The 23393-nt window shown below is 37.4% G+C and overlaps 1 protein-coding gene across 1 annotated transcript in view; it reads left to right on the plus strand.

Annotated features, from left to right (window-relative positions):
- Positions 1-11328, plus strand: part of ncs1a (neuronal calcium sensor 1a) — a 41145-nt gene extending 29817 nt beyond the window's left edge. Inside the window, exons 3-8 of the mRNA XM_036563004.1 lie at positions 1843-1981; positions 3951-4029; positions 4688-4776; positions 5084-5161; positions 8339-8448; positions 10003-11328. Of these exons, the coding sequence (XP_036418897.1) occupies positions 1843-1981; positions 3951-4029; positions 4688-4776; positions 5084-5161; positions 8339-8437 (484 nt within the window). The 3' untranslated portion in view covers positions 8438-8448; positions 10003-11328. The remainder of the gene's footprint in view (positions 1-1842; positions 1982-3950; positions 4030-4687; positions 4777-5083; positions 5162-8338; positions 8449-10002) is intronic.
- The last annotated feature ends 12065 nt before the right edge of the window (positions 11329-23393 follow it).

Consider the following 23393-nt stretch of genomic DNA (forward strand, 5'->3'; position numbering starts at 1 on the left):
CAGAATATAGTTAATTTTGGACAGGACCAAAACATATGAGAGAGAGTGGCGGGTTCTGTTTTACACCTGTCACACATAGGATCAACACTTGCAGTAAATTTAGCCAGCCTAACCTTGAACTAATGTAGATGATGGACTGTTTTAAACTGGATGATGGTGTGCCTTAAACAAATTGAAGAGGAGTGTATTCCATCCAAAATATCTTGCCACATCTCTGTTGATATCTGTGTGTCAAGTTCCTCCTCCCACTGTTGTTTCAATAAAGTTAGAGGCTTCAAATTATATGAATTAAGCAGAGAGTACACCACACCAATGCATTTCTTAGACTGTGGGTTCATCTAAACCACTTATCCTTCTGGGTCGCGGTGGGGTGCTGGAGCCTATCCCAGCGTTCATCGGACGGAAGGCAGGATACACCCTGGACAGGTCGCCAGTCCATCGCAGTGGTTTTCAATATGATATCTAAAATGGAGTGAGGTGGTAATGATGAAAATTGCGAATAACTTGATGACATAAAACGAAGCTGTAGGTATCTAAAAAATGTGATTGAGGAATATTAAAACGTGTTCTAAGTTGCTCAAAAGATATAAAGGAATCCTCAACAAACAAGTCTTTAACTATTCTGGTTCTTTTCTCAACCCAAAACTTGAAGGCACTAGCGGCAACAGAGGGGATAAACATATTATTTTTTGTTATTGGGCTGTAAATAGAAAATTTGTTAAGTGAAAAAGCCCTCTTAAACTGTGACCAAATCTTAAAGAAATGTTTCACAATCGGATTTAAGGAATCAGTTGTTCAATTTTTTTTTTACCTGATCTCTGTATGCTGCATCTACTGGATAAACAGAGAAGCACATTCAGTGGCCGACTGTGAGATCTCAGAGCGCCAAGTGAGATCTTTCTTACCCACTGCTATAAGGCTCTACCACGAGTCTCCTTACTGCAGGGATGGTACTGATCTCCTGCTGTCTGAACTGTGCTGAACCACATCACTGTATCTCCTCTCCGATTAATACACACTGTGCAATATATCATAACTACTACTGTAATGACACTTTCACTATGCACTTTACACTGTAATATTGATGCAACTCCGAGTTAGTTATGTCTATAATATGTGCTTTTAGTTTACCTCATACCACTCAGTGCCTGCTGTCATGTAAATACAACAAATCTGTCTCATATGCCATGTAAATACGCAAATAGATATACTTTTATTTCTTTGTACTTTAACTTCTGTCTAGATTTATTTCTATTTTCTATTTTTCTGCATAGTATATGTAAGTTTATGTGCAATTATATGTCTTGCTACTGAAACACTGCAATTTCCCTTCGGGATCAATAAAGTTCTTTCTATTTGCATTTCTCTGTGCTTAAAAACGAACAGAACACCTGCTGACACTTTCTGTACAAATCTTAATTACAAGCCATTTACCACTTGCTAAATTCCTTGATTAAACACTGGAAATATGTAAAAATCTCACACAAATATCAATCAACCATTACACAGTTAAACAATACAGATCTAGGGAAAACATTTTACCAACATTGTTCTTATGAAGTGTTTATCCAACTTTTAAGCACTGAAGCAACATAGTGAAAAGTAAAATGTTTTTCATGCATATTGAGGCAGAAACCTGTCAACACTCCATCCACTCCACTACACTGGTAATGAATTACCACAAATTCTTAGTTATAAGTGTTTCAAGTCGGCAGGTTTTCTGTTATTTTCTAAGTATAGGGAAGCATACTTATTAGCGAATTATGGGCCATGATTTTATCAAATTATTGGCCAACATCCCCAACTTCTCTCACCAACATGATTCTTGCCTTTCTTTTTCAGGTATAAGGGCTTTATTAAAGATTGCCCCAGTGGACAGCTGGACTCAGCTGGCTTTCAGAAAATCTACAAGCAGTTCTTCCCCTTCGGTGACCCCACCAAGTTTGCTACGTTCGTCTTCAATGTCTTTGATGAGAACAAGGTAATGAAAGGTCAAGTCCAGACCTGGTGGCTTTAGTGAAAGAAAAGGACAGGAAAACATGGTTACTGTGACCACGAAATGGGGCACTTAGTGAAAAGAACACCGGGTGCTATATGCAGTCATGAATTAAGTGCAGGTTGATTTTATTTGTTTGTTTATCTGTGAAGTACACAATTACTGACCAAAACAAACTTTTTTCTTTATTATCACAGGTGATATTGTTAAAACACACCAAAAACATTATTGGTGAAATATACCAAAACCCTCTCACATTTCTTTGTGACACCAAAAAACACATTTATTTTCAATAATTTAGATAATTTCATATTTACTATACAAATAAATACAAAATTATCACCATCACTGCTACTGTTTACTGTTCAGATTATAACAAATATGTAGACATATGCTGTCTGGGCACTGCTTTGTAGAGAGATTGTATCTATGTAGTTTGTAACTGTTTTAGGTTACTTACTTATGGTAACCATATATATTTATTGACATTATTCAAATTTGATAGGGAATGACTGTCATTTGATAACTTGTTGGTGTATCATTAAAAATGATACCTGTTCCATCCCTATAATGTGTGTGTGTGTGTGCATGTACACCGATCAGGTATAACATTATGACCTTGTCCTTGTTTCTACGCTCATTGTCCATTTTATCAGCTCCACTTACTATATAGGTGCACTTTGTACAATTACAGACTGTAGTCCATCTGTTTCTCTGCATACTTTGTTAGCCCCCTTTTACCCTGTTCTTCAGTGGTCAGGACCCCCATGGACCCTCACAGAGCAGGTACTATTTGGGTGGTGGATCATTCTCAGCACTGCAGTAACACTGACGTGGTGGTGGTGTGTTAGTGTGTGTTGCACTAGTCTGAGTGGATCAGACACAGCAGTGCTGCTGGAGTTTTTAAACACCGTGTCCACTCACTGTACACTCTATTACACACTCCTACCTTGTCAGTCCACCTTGTAGATGAACAGATAGACTACAGTCTGTAATTGTAAAACTACAAAGTGCACCTATATAGTAAGTGGAGCTGATAAAATGGACAATGAGCGTAGAAACAAGGAGGTGGTCATAATGTTATGCCTGATCGGTGTATGTGTGTATGTGTGTGTGTGTACGGAGTGTGCATTCGCCTCCTCTGCCTGCTGACACATTAGCAATTTAAAAGATCTCCTCAGCAGACTTGTCTGTGAAAGCCAAATCTTCATTCACACCTCCATATTGCAATGTCAGACTGACATGATAAATATGAATAAACTGTCTCTCTGTAACAGTTTTATGTGCAACGTTTAACAGCCTCACACTAATAAAAACTCTGCATGCTTTTGGCTCATCAACTACTTTACTATAACAATTTACACGTTATTGGCTCTACAATCTTTAGTTCTTTTTTAGTTGGATTAGTTTCACCTGGGGAGGTGCTATAAGGTGATTACCAACAAGATCTGTGGTTTTAATCCGACATCAATATGCAGTGACCAAAATTGTTTTAACAATTGTGGAGTGAATAATTTCCTATAATTGAACCCAGAGCTCACTCAGTTTTAGTAGTCCTGCTCCAATATTTACATATGTTAGGGCTAAGACATTTCAGTTTGGGCTATCTGCGGGACTTTGGGGAAGTTACACAGATACTTAATCTCGTAGTAATCAAATCCCTTACAAATGACACTAGAAAACCCCCTATGGGAAAACTAATATAGCTCCAATACTGATTTAGCTACTTTAATGTCTATAAGTGACTGTAGCAGTTAAACCACTGAAAATCAGGCCCTTTTGACTATGGAGACAAGGTGGAATGAAATCAGTTGAGTCCTTTAATCCATCTTTTGGTGAAGTAACTGTCAGATAGTCCTTGTGATGAGACTTTAAAAGGACATTACTTGTCATTTTCTTTCTTTGTATCTGTATCCATCTCTCTCTCTCTCTCTCTCTCTCTCTCTCTGTGCAGGATGGACGTATTGAGTTCTCAGAGTTCATACAGGCTTTGTCTGTTACCTCCAGAGGAACACTGGATGAGAAACTCAGATGTAAGAGCAAAAGCCAATGAATGCATCCATTTCCACTACTCTCACACCTCTGTGTTTGAATCTTTATTCATATCAAGGGGGTCATTTTAACAAATTCTTCATTTCTGCTATTCAAATATCAATGTTTTAAAATGACTGGTCTCAGATATCCCAATGAGAAAACATTTTTGCATTGTAGGAATAAAAAAATGAAAACGGTAAAGGTTCTTCATTTATTGCACATAGCTAGCATAAGAGGTGATTGATTTAATGATTTGTGTTTTAAGTAGAAATGCACTGATTGAAATGCATGAAATTTTATGACCAATTCTGAATTCTTTACAGCCTCATTAGCCAAATTTTTAAAAACTGAAGCTCACACTGTGGGATAAATGAACACACAAAACACACAAGCATATTTCCAGTACTTTAACCAGAGTGTCAATATAATTAACGTGATTTAATGAGCCAAGCTGGCATTTTAAATGTGTCAATAAAAATCATTTGCTTTCTTAAATAGCATGAATTTGCATATCAAACAAACTATTAATTTCTCATTTGGTTTATTAGACACTTAAATAAAAATAAATAAATGTTCTGCTTCTGCCTCTTTATGTAGATACATAATAACAATTATACATGAGTTTCTTAATATGTTTGCATGGTGTTTGTGTTGCAGGGGCCTTTAAACTTTATGATCTTGACAATGACGGCTACATAACTCGAGATGAGATGCTAAACATTGTGGATGCTATCTATCAAATGGTGGTGAGGTCATATATTCCCATGCAGCGCTCTCTCTCTCTGTACACTGACAGTTAATGTTCTATTCATGGAGAAAGAGAGTGTAATTTTCTGTTGCAATTCAGCACCGTAAGAGCTTCCAAATGCATATCTGTGAAAATACCAACCTTTATTTGCATTTATCTGAGTGTATGTGCATATGTGCGTGTTTGTGATGATATTCTGCCAGCCAAGACTTCAGTGTTGCTTATATTGAAGTAGGAGCACACATACATATGAAGTGCAGCTGTATTAGATCTTAATCTTAGGCTTCAGTGCCTTGTGATTGCAGGGGAACACAGTGGAGCTACCAGAGGAAGAAAACACACCAGAGAAAAGGGTGGACCGTATCTTCGCTATGATGGACAAGGTGAGGTCCTTACACATATAGAGCCTATTTACATATGTCTTATATCCAGATAATGGCCAGATGTGAGTCTAAACATATTACATCAGTGCTACTCAGAGATGTAATTCAGAGAATTCTCTTCTGGATTTCTCTTGAAATAATGCCAGACACCACTAAATTTTTTCTATGCAGAGAGAAAACAGCTCCAGTTTTATCAATGCTTAAAAGGCTACAGAAGCTCTTTCATACTGCTCATATTTTATCATTATTCATAACAACATACACTATATGTACAACAGTATCCAGACATCCCTTCTAACTTTATAAATGTATCTGTTTAAGGTGCACCCATTAGTAACACGATTGCAGACACACAGCTTGTGTAATCTCCATAGAAAGCACCGACCAATAGAAAGGTGCACCCATTAGTAACACGATTGCAGACACACAGCTTGTGAAATCTCCATAGAAAGCACCGACCAATAGAAAGAGACACTCTGGAGCAGCTGCACATGAGCCTAAGGTCACTATGCTCGATCCTAAATGAGGGTATAAAGCTCCCTACTGAGCAGTACCACTGTGTTTTCTGGAGTGATGGAGCTCCATCCAATACCTTTGGGGTAAATTAGTGGTCCGGGACTAATCATCCAACATCAGTACATGGTCTCACTCAATGCTCTTTTGGCTGAATGCAATCAAATCATCACAACAGTGTTCCAAAATCAAGAATGAAGCCTTCCTAAAACAGTAGAGGCTGTTACTGCAGCAAATAGGGAGACATACAGATCATTGATAAACTTAATTTTGGAAGAAACATTGGCAGGTATCAACAAGCTTTTGAACATAAAGTGTCAGTTTCCCAGAAAAGGATTAAGCCTAGTCCTGAATTACACAACATTCTGAATGGAGATTCTCCATTGGAAGAAAAACATAGTCCTGGACATAATCTCTGACCTGGAAACTGATCCATAGTGTGGTTCCATTTGGAAGTAGTAAATATTATGTTTGCTTGAAGAAACAGATACATTTATACTTGGCCAGCTGCATCTCCAGTGTGTCTCAAACTACCTCCTGAAGTGTCTTAGCCATCAGATAGCTATTTGTCTCCAATGTGTCTTGTTTGCAATTACACTTTTCATCATCAGAGAGCTAGCCAATCAGCTCAGGACATATGAAAGGGCTAAGTCTAAATAGGCTCATACATAGATGTGTGCACAAAAAATCATAGGGATTTCACCTAAAAATAGTAAAAGGAAACTAAATCATTGGAGGAATAGGGAAATCCTCATGCATTGCTGTGAAAAAGTTATAGAAAGCTTTTGGCTGCAGTTGCTGCTGTTAAAAGTAAAACGTTTTTTAAGTTTCCTTCAATAAAATAAATGATCATCTAAAAACTGTATCTTGTGTTTCCACATGTTCTAATTGTCTTATACTACATTTTGTATGAGGAGCTGAAACCATTTAGTGTGACATATGCAAAAGACAGGAAATCAGGAGGGGTCAAATACTTTTTCACAGCACTGTAAATGAAAGCCTCTCAACTTGATTTAAAAAATAAAAAAACTCCCACAACTATCCTGATTGCCTGCATTTCATTTAAAAAAAATCATTTTGTCCATGGCCTACAAATGCCATTATTGAGAATGTTGATATGCTATGGCTATCTCACACTTCAGCTTTCCAAATGTGGTTATTCATTATCTGTCTTATAGCTGCCTATATTGATACTCACTTAGTGGTCATACTGAATGACTTAATCCTTGTGTTGCTTCATGGATAGGCAGAGCTCTGCGCAAGAGCCATGAAGTACAGATTATGCAGAAGACCTGAAATGAACAGTCCGGCCTCTCTCATGGGACACTGGTCTAAATAGATTTTAAAATTGAAGGAATTTTAATTTCTTGATTAAATGGTAACAGTTATCACCACTACACACATCTGTGTCACTGTTCCCAAGCCTGGTGACTGTCTGGCCTGAATTTAGAAATTGATCATTTGTGTATACAGTCATATGAACATTCTAATGCACAGTTATTGTTTGTTTGCTGAATTTAATATATTCAGCAAATAACCCAAGTACAAAGTTTTCATCTGCGTTTGTCGCAAACTAAAATGACTGTCACATGTCACAATTTTTCAGCTTTATTGTTGTGTATATGCCTTTATTAAGAGCTTTTCTACATGTGTAGCCATCTGACTGTCTAAAGGCTGTAACATTTCTATAGCCTACAAGAATGCAATTCACATGATTGTTTAGGTCAGACCTCTACTCCATTCCTTTTTTAATTATAATATTTTTAAAATGCAATAACTAGAAATTATTTGACTTATAAATTATACAATCTGTAAAACCTGGATAAAAGGTTGACGCAAGATTCACCAGGGAGGCTTTTTGTGCTACAACAACAAAACTGTCGGCTATTCCGGTTTATTTCTCCCTCTGAAAATACCTTTTAAATTATTTAATCATTTATTACATTACATTTTTATAAAAAGTAACAAATATTTGCTTAATATTTAAAAATACATTTTTAACCACATTTATTAAATTAAAACACATTTTGGATTACAAAAGCTTATTTTACATGCGCTGTCCTTGAGAGCCTTGAGGCTGAAGCTTTAGCATAGATGGAAAACAGTTGATAAGTTAAGCTAGTTTATTACAGTAGCCTTATTTGGTAGTTTATAGTGCTGAATAAAAGTAACGTGCCGCAAAGCCAACCACAATGAAGAAGTTTTATTTTGCACTGTAAACTGTTTTTTGTCAGTATTAGATAAAAAAATCCCCCTAACTTATTAACAGTGTGGGATCATTAAAACACTGGCTGCATCCGAAACCTCAAATCACCATACTAAATGGTATGTCAAAAAAGTACACCACCAATAGAAATCCGTTCATTAGTGTAGTTTGTGTAGTATAGTAATATGTGGTTTTGGATACACCCACTGTGTTTAACGATAATGTCTGAGATAGTGAATACTCGTGGCAGACCACTGCAAAACATTCAGAACGTGATGTTAGGTAACACTAATAGATTATAGGCTATTAAAGACAGTATGATAAAAAGCTGTTTGCCCAGGGCTGCGTGAGAGTAAGGTTGACATTGTGTTCACTGTAAAAATATCATGCACACCACTGTTTTACAGCATTTCCTCAGTGGTTTTACAGATTTGAATGTTCTCCATTGCTTTCACCAGAACGCAGATGGGATGCTTACACTGCAGGAGTTCCAAGAAGGCTCCAAGGCAGATCCGTCTATTGTTCAAGCACTGTCACTCTATGATGGCCTTGTGTAGTACAGCTCACAGTGAGTAGAAAGCATCCTTCTGCTCTTCACTGATCGCTAGGATCTCAAGCACAGCTCTGTTACAGTGTTCTGACCAGCATAAAAGCTCCAACTGTTGTATAGACAGAAACTTTCAAAGCATTGTACTGCGTGACTGCATATGGTCACTTTTGCAAGGAAACCTTGTATTTTTAGTTACATAGCAGGAAAATGAAAATGTTCTTAACATTTGTTAATGTCATTTGGAAAACTGTAAAGGTTTGCATGTATTTTTAAAGTTTATCATGAAATGTTTACACAGTATGTCAGCTTACATTTTCAAACAATGTAAAAGAAATTTAAATAATACAGGTTTTCTCATTACAACTACAATATTCTACAGTACCAAACAGTATACATCAGCGTTCATCTTCAATACATTTTAATCAATAATACATTTTTCAGTGTGATTGACTGAGAGGCATTCTGTGAGTGCCAATATCTCTCAACACTGCACTTTTAAACCTCTTTAAGCATCCCTTCACCTTGTATACCTGTTACATAGCAATGGCCACCAGCATGTGGACCATTTCATTGACCTTTTTTCTTTACCAATTGTAAATTAACTTTCTTGTTAGTTAAGTTTTATGTCATCATTGTCTCAAAAGCTAAATATACACCGATCAGGCATAACATTATTTTCCTTGTTTCTACACTCATTGTCCATTTTATCAGCTCCACTTACTATATAGGTGCACTTGGTAGTTCTACAGTTACAAACTGTAGTCCATCTGTTTCTCTGCATACTTTGTTAGCCCCCTTTTACCCTGTTCTTCAATGGTCAGGACCCCCATTGACCCTCACAGAGCAGGTACTATTTGGGTGGTGGATCATTCTCAGCACTGCAGTAACACTGACATGGTGGTGGTGTGTTAGTGTGTGTTGCGCTGGTCTGAGTGGATCAGACACAGCAGTGCTGCTGGAGTTTTTAAACACCTCAGTGTCACTGCTGGACTGAGAATAGTCCACCAACCAAAAATATCCAGCCAACAGCGTCCTGTAGGCAGCGTCCTGTGACCACTGATTAAGGACTAGAGAATGACCAACACAAACTGTGCAGCAGATGAGCTTTCGTCTCTGCCTTTACATCTACAAGGTGGACTGACAAGGTAGGAGTGTTTAATAGAGTAGACTGTGAGTGGACACAGTGTTTAAAAACTCCAGCAGCACTGCTGTGTCTGATCCACTCGTACCAGCGCAACACACACTAACACACCACCACCACGTCAGTGTTCCTGCAGTGCTGAGAATGATCCACCACCCAAATAGTACCTACTCTGTGAGGGTCCATGGGGGTCCTGACCACTGAAGAACAGTGTAAAAGGGGGCTAACAAAGTATGCAGAGAAACAGATGGACTACAGTCTGTAATTGCAGAACTACAAAGTGTACCTATATAGTAAGTGGAGCTGATAAAATGGACAATGCGCATAGAAACAAGGAGGTGGTCATAATGATATGCCTGATCGGTGTATATGTTATATCCATATTTTCATTGCCAATGTTTTTTTCTAACAAACTTTTTTTCTTATTGCAGGTCATCAAGACAGTCCATTTTTGCCATCCTGCTTTTCTGTGTGGGAGGGAAACCGATGTGTCCCTTGCTTTTCCATGCTTGCTTGGACTAGGCACTGCACTGGTGTGTTATGGGAATCATTTGTGGAAAGGCACCACTCAACTACTCATTTCGATAGGGAAAAAGGGGAAACAACAGGTCAAGATGATAACATGAATTCCTCCATCTTCTGCAGAAGTGTTTTGAAGTGGGTTGTTTTTTGAACTCTAGCAAATCCATTGAACTGAATGAATTTCCTTTGAAGGAGAGAGCAGAACACGTACACGAGAGCAGTTACTGAACTGTTTGCCTTCTGTAAATGCAGTGCACATGTATAAAAATCTGGATACTACTGAATACCAGTGGACCTGCCTGGTTGTGATTTTGTTCAGTGATGCAAAATGAGTTGCACTCTGTGGAGCCTTCAAACAGTCAGACAAGCCACAGCATCGCACATATGCCATAATACGACAGCCTCTCCATGCAAATACACCAATTATGTTTAGGTGATGAACTATTGGAATAAGTGTTGTGGACAAAAAAATTCAATGGTATTGAAGCCTGTAAATGACTGGAACTGGCAAGCCAGTCTTTCTGAAGGTGTTAAGAAGTGATGTTATACTATATTTACTTTCAAGTATGCAGAAAAGCATCCGGTATTTATTTATTTGCCTATTTATTTCATTGTTTTGAGCTGTTTTAAGGCATTTCATTGCACAGTGATATATCACTGATATATTTTGTGGTGTAAAATACGACGGTTCTGTGATGCTATTGTGATCATATTGGCCCGTGTGTTTTGCATTTAATTAACACTGGTGGGGCAAATCGGGTCCCTTTCTGCAGGCTTGCTCTAATCCTTAGCTAATGAACCACTTCAGAAGTTTTCTTTGTACTACAGCACAGTATTTGCCTATACAGCCCGTTGTACAGCATGAAACCCCGAAGTGTTGTATGCTTGAATTGTTCAAGTTTCTGTTAACGTGACATATTAGGAAATAATTTGATTCTCATTACTTGGTGCTCATACCTCACATTACATTTGTCTTTTTTAATCTGATATCCCCAGTTTGTAAAAATAAAAACAATGTTGAAGGTATTTTCCAGTAGCCTAAAAAAAACTTCATCTCAACTCACTGTGGGAGAATGACTTGGATTTCTGCTTTTGCTATGTAAGAACTCACTACTGGCACTTGTATTGCTATCACAGTCGCTTAGGTAATGGCAAGATTGTGCATACAATCACATTGCACCTTTTGTAGTGGTATGTGTTTACTGAGGTTCCTCAATAAATCAAACCACCACTCAGTACATCGCTCTGGGTCTGTTACAGTGGGAGCCGGTATGAAATGTGAGGAGAAATCAAGGATGAGGATGTGCTAACATATTTGAACATACAGTACTGTACAAAATTCAGAGACCATTTATTTTATTCCGTGTCAAAACGGTAAAAAAGCAGAAAACCTTTATATTTAACAGAATATTACACAGAAGCCACAACAACTAAATATAATACACTTGTTTTCAGTGTGGCCACCTTTGCATTCTATTCTTTTCAGGTGACGTGCTTTCAGTTTTTTAAAGAAATCTGCAGGGATATTTTTCCAGACCTCCAAAGTTCAGTCTTAGAGGTTGCTTGCAGTTTCTGCTTCTCATAGTCAAAGTAATCCCAAACACATTCAATGATGTTGAGGTCTAGGCTCTGGTGGCTAGTCAATTGTTCTGTGAGCACCAGCAGCTTCTTTGTTTGAATTGCAAATTTTCTCCTTTTTTCTCTATTTCCTTTTCTCAGTAATGACTTCCTGACAGCTACACGTCCTTTCAGAACCATAGTTTCACTTTCTCTTTAACTCTACCGTTGCTTATTCATGTTGAATGGAACCATAGAAATGCTCCAAAATAACTTGTTTTTGGAGAAATTACATTATTGAGGATGTTTCCTGCCGATTTTCTGACACTGAAAAATGAGTAATTGGACATGAAGAAATGAATAAATTTGTACATGGCCGATTTGACTGGAAATGAAATAAATGAAAGGGTTGTCAATGATTTTGCACAGTACTGTAGTTCCAATTGTTTGAGCTGTCCTGTGTGAATGAGCAAAGCAGCAATTGTTTAAAGTTCAAGCCTCTGCCGCTGTTACTGGTTTGAGGGGGAAAAAAAGGCATAAACATTTTATTGAAAATACCCCCACATAGTCAATATCGGAAAGGGCTTATTGCCCAGGTCTACTAAAGCTCTTTAAACAGATGCTTCTTTACCTGTATGGGTTAACTATTTTTAAACTGCTGGACATATGCTCTCTTTTTGCACCTCGAAATCCTGCTTTGGCATACTAAAATGAGACGAACCAACACCATCAAAATTCCATTTACTCTCCATGCCAACATGGGTAATTAAATCAAACATCATATTTCTCATCCTCTCTTGGTGTAATGGTGTAATGGACATATATATATAAGAGCCAAGGCTTCTTGTCATGTTGTTAAGCTGAATGGATAATTATGCGTTTTGCTATCAGTTTTTATTATAATGGGTATCCAGTGCTGATTAATTTTATGCTATTGGATATGATTTTACTTCTGATGCCTCTTTTTACAAACCAATTAAGTGCAACGTACAAATGGTAAGAATGCATAAAAATTTTTGTTTGTAGCGAGGGGCTGTCAACTCTTTAACTGATAGATTGAGGCAGATCACCTCAGCGCAACAGGCTCCTCTGTTTAGGTTAAATTTGAAGTATTTACTGAATGTAAAACTACAGTATGCTAAGTAAAGAATAATTCACTTGAATGTCTTACAACCTTCAAATGTTTGTGCTTAAGGCAGAGTAGCTTAAAGAAGTGTTAAAGTCAACCCGAAATCACAATTGAACTTTATTCCCTTGGTAGTTAATGCTCCTGGTGGTATTAAGCATAATTTATCAGACAAATTTCTTTTCTTTTGTTTTCCCATGATCTTCCATCAAAATGTGGTAAATTTAGCCCACTTCTAAAACATCACATTGCACCAGCAGGGGGGAGAAATAATATTAATCAATAGTATCATGTTTCACCTCCCACTACCCCCACTTATTATCAAGAGAAAATACGAGGATTCGTTTATTTATTTATTTATTTATTTTCAATTTGAGGAGCTGTTTTCTGCTGTTTTCCAGAACTAATGCAATTAATGTATTAGCATAATGTGGCTAAAGGTCAACTTCAGGTGTACAGTATCGTCTTGGCTGGCAAAACCTGATAAAAGTTTATTTAAAGGGCCCATGTCCAACATTATTCTTGTATTTTTTATTTCTTCCCACTTGTTTGTGTGATACTATGTACCAAAAACAGTTATAATTAAAATTTTCATAGCCATTTTACAACTTCCTTTTATCCCTTAGAATTAAACAAGACTGTTTTTGTCATTGTGCCTTTAAGACTGGTATATAGGTGGCCTGAGCAGGCTATAGCCATAGCACATTTAAATGTTCTATTTAAAAATGTTAAATTAATATTGGACATTCTGGTGCCGCAGAATCTCAATGATCATGAGATTTCTCACAAATGAAGGACATATTACTCAGCCACATTTGAAGGATCCTACACAACGGAACAGCCTTCAGTGACGTAACAGCTGACAAATGCAGCGTTCCTTGGCTGCATCCTTAGACTTGAGACATGGCTAACATTTATAACTTAATTGTGAATAGGCGGAGCTGAACTACTGTAGGCCAAAAAGGTGGATTTATGTAAATGTGATAATTTGCGCAACATCAAAAAAAGTGAATTCAGAACATGGTATTTTTGCAGCTTGCAGTGGACAGTGAACAGTATGTTTCGAAACTTCAGCAATATATACATACTACATCTCTTTTATTTGAAAAAAGTTTGTTTTCCAAGATATGGCCTTTAACATTAATAATGTCACACTTCTAGTCACAGTTCAGTTTAAATAACACCTATTTTATATCATTATATATTTCTTAGACTTTTATTCATTTTTCCAAAGTTTTAATTCACTTTTCCTACGATTACAGCACCCATACTTCCTACATTTATCAATAGAGCCATTTTTGTAAGGGAGATGTGTGATCAAGAAGTACTCATTTTGAAGTTTAAAGAACCTCAACATAATGTAACGGTGCTAGGAAGAACAATTAAATTGGCATAAACCTTAACATTATGTGAAGATTCTTCAAACCTTTAAAAGGTTTTGCAAATCTCTTTTTCAAATATGCTTCTGTAGCATCGCTCAAAGAGCCTTTTTTGACACCTTTATTTAGTCTTACTTCCAATCCAGAGTATATACATATATATATATTTGTGTATACAGTGGGCCACCACATCTATGCTTTTGACTGACAGGCCATCAGGTTTAATGGGGGACATTGTTACAGGACAGCTTCACAAACCTACAGACTCCAAGATGGGGTCCAGTCTCTCCTCCATAAACCCCACACAACCTGGCTTTTCTTTTAAGTGTTGTTCTGGCTGTTCTAGGTGTTTCTTATTTGCTGTTTTACCGTTACTGTTCTAAACCATGTTCACTGTTTCTGGCAGAAACAGAGGTGGGTATTCCCATCCAGCTGACCATGACTTCTGCTTCATTTAATATTTAAACCAGCGAATGCAGTTAAATACTGCCAGTAGTAACAGTATTTTGTGCTGAGCGTCATTTGCACCACCACTGCCACAACATGGAACACAGTGTTGTAGATTTATTCTGCTTACCATAGGCTCTCTACTGCTTCCTAGCCTTTGAGACATTAATTAGGGTTCAAGCATGCAATGCATTGAACCCTATTGTAATTGTCAAAATTTTTCTTCCTATTCCTTTTCTTCCCTGAAAAGTCCTAGAGACTTGAAACTTGGTCAAGAGGTAGTAGTCCCTCCCGCTACTCAGGCGCAAGGAATCAGCCCAGTCGGCCACAAGGGGGCGCTATAGCGCAGGTCAACGCGTTTGGGTCTATAACTCCTAAACCAGATTTTTGCCAGACAAGCCATAATTTTTTCCTGGTTCCTTGGGTCCAAACAAACAGCTTTGCTGTTTGGACCATTTAGCTCCACCCACTTAGATTTTGAGCTAATTTGCATAATATGCGAAACCTACTTTTGCGAACTAGTCCTACAATTTTTGCCCAATCCTCATGTTTTTGGTGTCAAAAAATTCAGAAGAGCCTGAAGGTCAATAATTATCAAAAACATTTTGACTTTTCTAAACAACATGGCTGTCATATGCAAATGAACCCTTCTGGATAAATTCAAAATAATTCAGAATTAATTTAAAATTCAGTAACTCGACAACCCTTCAGCCAAAAAATTTCAAACTTGACAGACACATTTGGGAGAAGATTCTGAGATAGCCATTCGATTTTTGTGCGCATATGTCATTAGGGGGCGGAGTTAATGCTACATGGCTGTTTCTCAGCATCCGTACATCCGATTGAGCTGAAACTTTGCACATACCATCTGTTGGCCAGACTATAAGTGAATCCATAAGGACAATTTGATTAATTGAAGTACATAGTCGCCATCGGCCAATAAGCATTTAGCAGGCTTTTGGCAGGCTTAACATTGACCAATCATCATGAAACTTGAATGATCTCTACATATAGCCACTTTCTAACAATCAATAAAGTTTGAAAAAATTTGACCACTGGGGGGCGCTGTTCATAAAAATTAACATATTATTACATATTATTACTATTTTATTACAAGTTTGCTTGAACATCCTTGTGTATCATATGTAGTATGTTATTTTTTTTTGTAATCGGTAACTGTTTAAAAGCCGTACTTTTCGAACTAGTCCCTGGATTTTGATCCAATCTTTTCAAACTTGGTCTGGAAAAATTCATGCATGTGTAGGTAAATATTTATCAAAAACATTTTGACTTTTCTACTCAGGGTCGTTTGGATCAATCAATTAATTACTGCGACCATGGCATTGTTAGCTTGATTAGGTATAACTCAACAGTCATTGGTCAGATCCTGTCCAACCTTTAAGGACCTTTACATATTTGGACTGTAATGGTGTATGCCAATTTTGGTCCAGATTGGCCTTTAGGGGGTGCTTTAGCACTCAAAAACACTTAAAAATCAATTGAAATGCTATTACAATGTTATTACAAGGTCGACAGATAAACAAATGGTGCCATACAACTCAGGTCATTCACATGAACAACTTTGTAAGTACATGTTCTGTCACAAATTGTACTGTTTGTCTGGTATTTTGGCTTAATCATTCGAAGACTACATTATATTAAGGCTTATTATACAAAGGTCAAAAGGTCAATCTGACCAAAACTTGGTAACCATCTTTGGATATGGCCCCTGATCAAGAATCATACCATATTGTGGCCTTTTCACTAATTCTGACCCACTTTCACTGAGCTCATACTTTACTTTAGTCAAATGTTTCAACTTTTCATCTTTTTCAACTTTACTCATATTTTTGCCTGTAACTTTTGATCAGAGTGAGATAGAGACAAAATTCTTTTTTTCTGCTGATTCCTTGGGACTTGCTGAACAAGTGTATCCAGTCAATTTTTGCCCCAGTCCCTTAGTTTTTGAGCTAATTTGCATAATGTGAAAAACCTATTCTTGCAAACTAGTCTCTGGATTTTTTGCCAATTTTCATCAAGTTAGTACCATAAGATTCAGAAGACACTGATCATCAATAATTATCAAAAAGATATTGACTTTTCTGCTCAGGATCATGTGGATCAATCAATTAATTACTGCGGCCATGGCATTGCTAGCCTGATCAGCTATAACTCAACAGTCATTGGTCAGATCATCTCCAAACTTTGGGTATTTATACAAATTGAGATTCTAATGGAGTATGCCAAGTTTGGTCCAGATAGGCCTTTAGGGGGTGCTTCAGCACTCAAAAACACTTAAAAATCAATTGAAATGCTATTACAATGTTATTACAAGGTCGCCATATAAACAATTGGTGCCATGTGACTCAGTTCACTCACATGAACAACTTTCTAATTACATGTTATGTCAAAAATTGCACTGCTTGTCTTTTATTTTAGCTTATTCATTCAAAGATTTCACTATAGAAAGACTTATTATACAAAGGTCAAAAGGTCATTCTGACCAAAACTTGGTAAACATCTTTGGATATGGTCCCTGATCAAGAATGATACCATACTGTGGCCTTTTCACTAATTCTAAACCACTTTCACTGAGCTCCTCACACCAATAGGGCCTCTTATGAGTGCATTGGTCCTCATTATGGCCTACAAAAAATCAATGGCTTAAATATAGAACCAATCCACTGTGCAAGTGCAACTTCTTGGATGTTCTACAAAGCAGTGTAGATCAGTAAATATGAATGCAAACCTATAATGTGTTTAAAACACCACTGCTTCTTGTTTATGGCAACTGAAGGCCTTTTGATGAGCTGACTTCCTATCAGTTCTATTCACTCTGCCTATGAATAAGACCCACAGCTTGAGGCCTTTTTAAGTCTAATGGGCTAAACCAAAAGCTTGAGGCCTTTTTAGGCCTAAAGGGCTAAACCTGCAGGAGGGCCCATACTGCTGTTGCATGCTTGAACCCGCTCATTGCCGCTTGCGGCTATATTTATGGATTAAAATTGTTTTGTAATAACCTTAAAAATTGCATGCAGTGCTGGGGGCACTTGCATTAAATCCTCATCCAATTATTTAACAATTACTAGCTTCAAAAAGCGCAACTCATCCAAAGACTTTTGATGAGGTGGTGGTGGGGGGGCCTAAAAGATAACTGAATTTTCTGCAATATAGGAAAAGTGCACTATGCCATTTTCAGGAACTGTACTGATAGTCTATCAACATTCCATAGAGCTCCCACTGTAACTTTAATAATCAGAAAGTGTATGTCACTCTGTCACCAGTTATTCGGTTTCACTTACTCAGATCCGAGTCTTTATCTTATAAACTTCAGTGCACCGTCAGTGAGCCAAGATTGCTAGTGGATTAGCCTTTGCACCAAGCTAACATTAGTCTTTGGTGCCAACAAGTATATGAATTAATTGTAGCTTAAGCTAACAGCTCTATACACAAAAACACCCAAAAGTTTACCCACTCAGAGTTGAGTCTTTATTCTCTACACTTACATTAGTAAGGCTTTGATGAGCCAGAATGAACCTATGTGGTTGTGCGTGAGGCTGTTTAAGCCTTCTTTCTAAGCTAGCATTAGCCTCCAGTACTAACATCTATCAGTGTGGCTGCTGGACTGCGCCATTCAACCCCGGACGTGAGGTCTGAAGCAGTTGGGGTGGAGCAACAAGCTCTCTCTCTCTTGGTTCAAAGTGCTCATGTGGCCCTTAATGAGAACCAGCTGACGTACTTTTGGCATCAGCAGCGTGGGCTCATGCTGCTTCCCAGAGCTCTTAACGGTGCTTGGGAATAGGATGTTGGCCTCGTGCCATCTGTCATGGCTCTTGTCGGTGGCCTGGCATATCCTCTCATTAGCATATTTCAGTATATTTGATTGTGATATCTACAAGCTCATTCGTAATGTACAAAACTAAGCTGCTTCACAGTGCCCCACAGTGCCCACACTTGCTTTTTTCAAATGTATTGAGAAAGCCTGTTCTTTCAATGGAAAAATGGGATCTCTTTGCTATTGTAACCATAATAAGCCATCCAAGAGGAGTAAACCATTTTAAAAATATTTTTTTTTAAACATGCCATACAGTTGATGTATGGAATTGAACATTTATATAAAATGCCAGAGAGAGACTACAAGTGTGTAGCCTGCATTTTGGACCAATAATCTTATTGTATATGCATGTCAAAGGCCCTGAATACTTAAAGACAAATCAAGTTTTTAAATTTAATTTCACACTAGAATACTTTAACCCCTTAAATGTCCAGGGCCCACCAGTGTGCCCAAAGTTTTATTACACACTTATATAACCTTAGAACAGTTTGCATTGCAGAATGAAAAATAAGCCTTAGTATGTAATAATCCTGGGATTTTAAGGGGTTAAACTTTATAATACACTAAATACTTTAATGAATTAGCCTATTTACAGTATTTGTTCATATATAAGACATTAGTAGCCACAAATTGGTGCCTGAATCAATCACTATAGGCTGCTTTTTTCCCCATCTATCCCTCTCACATTAGAGAGGCAACCAACCTTATAAACACTAATTTGCGACTCGGTGTATTTAGATGTGATAAAATACGATTGTTGTATTCATCCATCATTGCAAAGTGCAGGCTAACCTAGCTGCTGCTCTCTACACACTCTCCTTCAAGACCTGAGATTTTAATTGCTTTGTAATTATGCTTTAGCCATGAACTGCTACTTTGTAATTATGTTAAATCCATGATTTATTACACCATGCTCTCTCAAGAGTAGGCTTACAGTACTGTTCCAGTAGCCTACTATATCTAATTCATTAAACTGTTTAGCTTCACATGTGACTGATGCCAAGTAAAATAAAGGTAAAAGACATTTTAAACGTATGTGTAACCTATGTGCATCTTTCATATAAATACACTGCCATGAAAAAGTTTTTCCTCTGTTTTTTTGCATATTTGTCATGCTAAATGGTTTCAGATCCTAATGCAAAATGTAATATGAGACAAGGAGAACATGTATACAGTATACTTTTAATGCCTTACAATCATAAACTAGTCTTAAATGTAGAGAAAACTAAACTTATTCTGTTTTCCAGAGCCTCCAACATTGAGTTTAACGGTTTTAAAATCACAACCCTGAAAAGATGACATTGAAAGAGTTAGTGAATACAAACACCTTGACATATGGCTAGATGACAAGTACACTTAAACAAAAAATACCACGTTAACAAGCTTATATGTAAACTAAGGCAAAACTTGGCTTCCTGTATTAAAACAAAATATGTATCCCAGTACACATAAGAAGAAAGATTGTTGAAGCAATGCTATTGTCTATTCTGGATTAGGGTGATGATCTACTGATATGCATCTGCAGCTACTCTATAGACTCTGCTAAATCTATACCACTCTGCTTTAAGATTCATTACTGGTGGCCCCTACAATACCCATCACTGTCTTCTGTATGAAAAGGTTGGTTGGTCATCTCTGGCTGTGCGTCAGGAGACACACTGGCTTCTTCATTCTATAAAGCACTTACTGGCCATATGTCATCATACATCACAAAAATGATCAATGTAAATAATGCAATTTATCAGAGTAGTTCCATTGATTGGATTACCCTTAAGATGCCAAGTGTTTATACTGAACAAGGACAATCTGCTATTAGCTACAGTGCACCAGCGAGCTGGAAATCTTTCAGGAAACTCCTAAGCTTCACTTACCGGTGTCACATGAACATTTGAAACTTTTAGAAACACCTCCACTCGGCCTGCAACTATTTTATTTGATTCTAATTAACTTTTTATATGATTTTAGTATGTTTTAGTTATGGTTTTACATTTACCATTGTTTGTATACATTTTATTACCAACATTTTTTTTTCATTATTTTATCCATTTTTGATTTGTCATTTATTATGTTATTTTATTTTTTCAATTTTATCAGTTTCTTCTAATTTGACTGTTTTTTTTTTTTTACTCAACATATCAAATGTTGAATTGGGAACTTTTATTGTTCTTTGACAACTATATGCTGATTCTCTGAAATCTATGCCAGCAACATGTTTCAAAAAAGCTGAGACGGGGTAACAAAAGACTGGTCAAGTTGTGTAATGCTGAAAAATCACCTTGTGGTTAATTGCCAACAAGTCAGTAACATGATTGGGTATAAAGAGAGCATCCCAGAGAGGCTGAGTCTTTCAAAAGTAAAGATGGGAAGGGGTTCACCGCTCTGTGAAAGACTGTGTGAGCAAATTGTGCAACAATTTAAGAATAACTTTTCAAGAACTTGCTATGTTATGTTGAGAAAAAAAGGGATTTTCACATCTATGATACATAATATCATTAAAAGACTATACCAAGAAATCTCTGTTTGCAAAGGACAAGGTCGGAAACCAGTACTTGCTGGCTGTGATCTGTGGCCTCTCAGGTGGTACTGCATTAAAAACAGATACTGTTTCTGTAGTGGAAATCATTGCTTGGGCTCAGGAACACTTCACAAAACCACTGTCTGTGAACACAGTCCATTACTGCACCCACAAATGCAAGTTAAAGCTCTAGCATACAAAGAAGAAACCATATATAAATAGGAGCCAGAAACACCACCGCCTTCTCTGGGTCCAAGCTCATTTAAGAAAGTGGAAACGTGTCCTGTGGTCTGACGAATCAAAATTCTAAATTCTTTTTGGAAATCATGGGCAATGCTTACTCTGGGCTAAAGACCACACAGCTTGTTATAAGTGCACAGTTCAAGACGCTACCCGGTTCTTCCGAAGTCTCCAAGCTACCTGTAAATTCCATCTCCCATGATCTGGTTCGATGTCACAGTCACAAACCCAACACCAATCAATCACAATCAGTTACACAGATCCTCCTTCCTGAGTTCTAACTGCTTTCACCTGTTCTCATTATTTGTTTTTTTATATACACCTGTTCAATATCAGTTGCTCTTTGTGCGGTATTGCCATTGCACTTTTCTTTTGCGTGTTTTTCCTGTTTATGCCTCGCGTGTTATTTGACCGTTGTTGTCCCTCGTTTGCTGTTCTGGACTCTCCCTTTGACTTTGGTATTGTATTGTTTGTTTCTCTGGCCTTTGACCCTTGCTTGTTTATTTACTTTTCTCTTGGTTCCCCAAGTAGCTGTTTATTGCCCTCTTTGTTCTGAGCTGGCCTGGCTTAGTGACTACTCCTTTGGTCTTCTCAGTTCCTAAAAGCTTACAGTGTGTTGTTAAAAGAAGAGGTGATGCAATACAGTGGTAAACATGGCCCTGTCCTAGCTTTTTTGGAAGGTGTTTCTGGCATCAAATTAAAAAATGGACATATATGTTTCAAAAACAATACAATTTCTCAGTTTAACCATATGATATGTTGTGTTTGTTCTATTTCCAATTAGATAGAGTTTACATGATTTGGATATTATTGCATTCTGTTTTTATTTACATTTTGCACAGTGTCCCAACCTTTTTGGAAACAGAGTTGTATTTTTTTTTATTTATTTTTAGCATGTGTTATGTTTTTACAATCTATTTTTTTTCGGTACTCCTACTTCTTCGATCCCTGATTTCTGTATAGGCTCGGCTACATTGTACAACCCCATTTCCAAAAAAGTTGGGACGCTGTGCAAAATGTAAATAAAAACAAAATGTGATGATGTGCAAATCATTTAACCCCTATATTTAATTGAAAATAGAACAAAGACAACATATCAGATGTTGAAACTGAGAAATTATATTGTTTTTTGAAAAATATATGCCCATTTTGAATTTGATGCCAACAACACATTTCAAAAAATTTGGGACGGGGGCAACAAAAAGCTGGTCAAGTTGTGTAATGCTAAAAAAAAAACCTTATGGTTGATTGGCAACAGGTCAGTAATATGATTGGCTATAAGAAAGCATCCCAGAGAGGCTGAGTTTTTCAGAAGTAAAGATGGGGAGAGGTTGACTACTCTGTGTAAAACTGCACAATCAAATAGTGCAACAATTCAAGAATAACATTTCTCAACATAAAATAGCAAAGAACTTTTGCTTTTCATCCTCTACGGTACATAACATTCAAAGATTCAGAGAATCTGGAGGAATCTCTGTATGCGAGGGACAAGGCCAAAAAACAGTATTTGCTGGTCATGGTCTTTGGGTCCTCAGGTGGCACTGCATTAAAAACAGACATGATTCTGCAGTGGAAATCACTGCATGGACTCAGGAACACTTCTGAAAACCACTTTCTATGAACACAGTTCATCACTGCATCCACAAATGCAAGTTAAAACTCTAAAATGCAAAGAAGAAACAGTACATAAACAGGATCCAGAATTGCTGCCACCTTCTCTGGGCCCAAGCTCATTTAAAATGGACTGAGGGGAAGTGGAAAAGTGTCCTGTGGTCCGATGAATCAACATTTGAAATTCTTTTTGCAAATCATGGATGCTGTGTCATCTGGGCTAAAGACCACTCAGCTTGTTATCAGCGCACAGTTCAAAGGCAAGTATTCATGATGGTATTGGGGTGCATTAGTGCACATGGCATGGGTGACGTGCACATCTGTGAAGGTACCATTAATGCTGAACAGTATATATACATGTTTTGGCAACATATGCTACCATCCAGATGACGTCTTTTTTAGGGAAGGCCTTGCTTATTTCAGCAAGACAATGCCAAACCACATCTGCATGTATTACAGCAGCATTGCTCCGGGTGCTAAAGATTAAAAGAGTCCGTGTGCTAAACTGGCCTGCCTGCAGTCCAGACCTATTACCCACTGATAACATGTGGCGCATTATGAAATGAAAAATATGACAAAGGAGACCCCAA

The sequence above is a fragment of the Colossoma macropomum genome, unplaced genomic scaffold (genome assembly GCF_904425465.1).
Source record: "Colossoma macropomum unplaced genomic scaffold, Colossoma_macropomum, whole genome shotgun sequence".
NCBI lineage: Eukaryota > Metazoa > Chordata > Actinopteri > Characiformes > Serrasalmidae > Colossoma > Colossoma macropomum.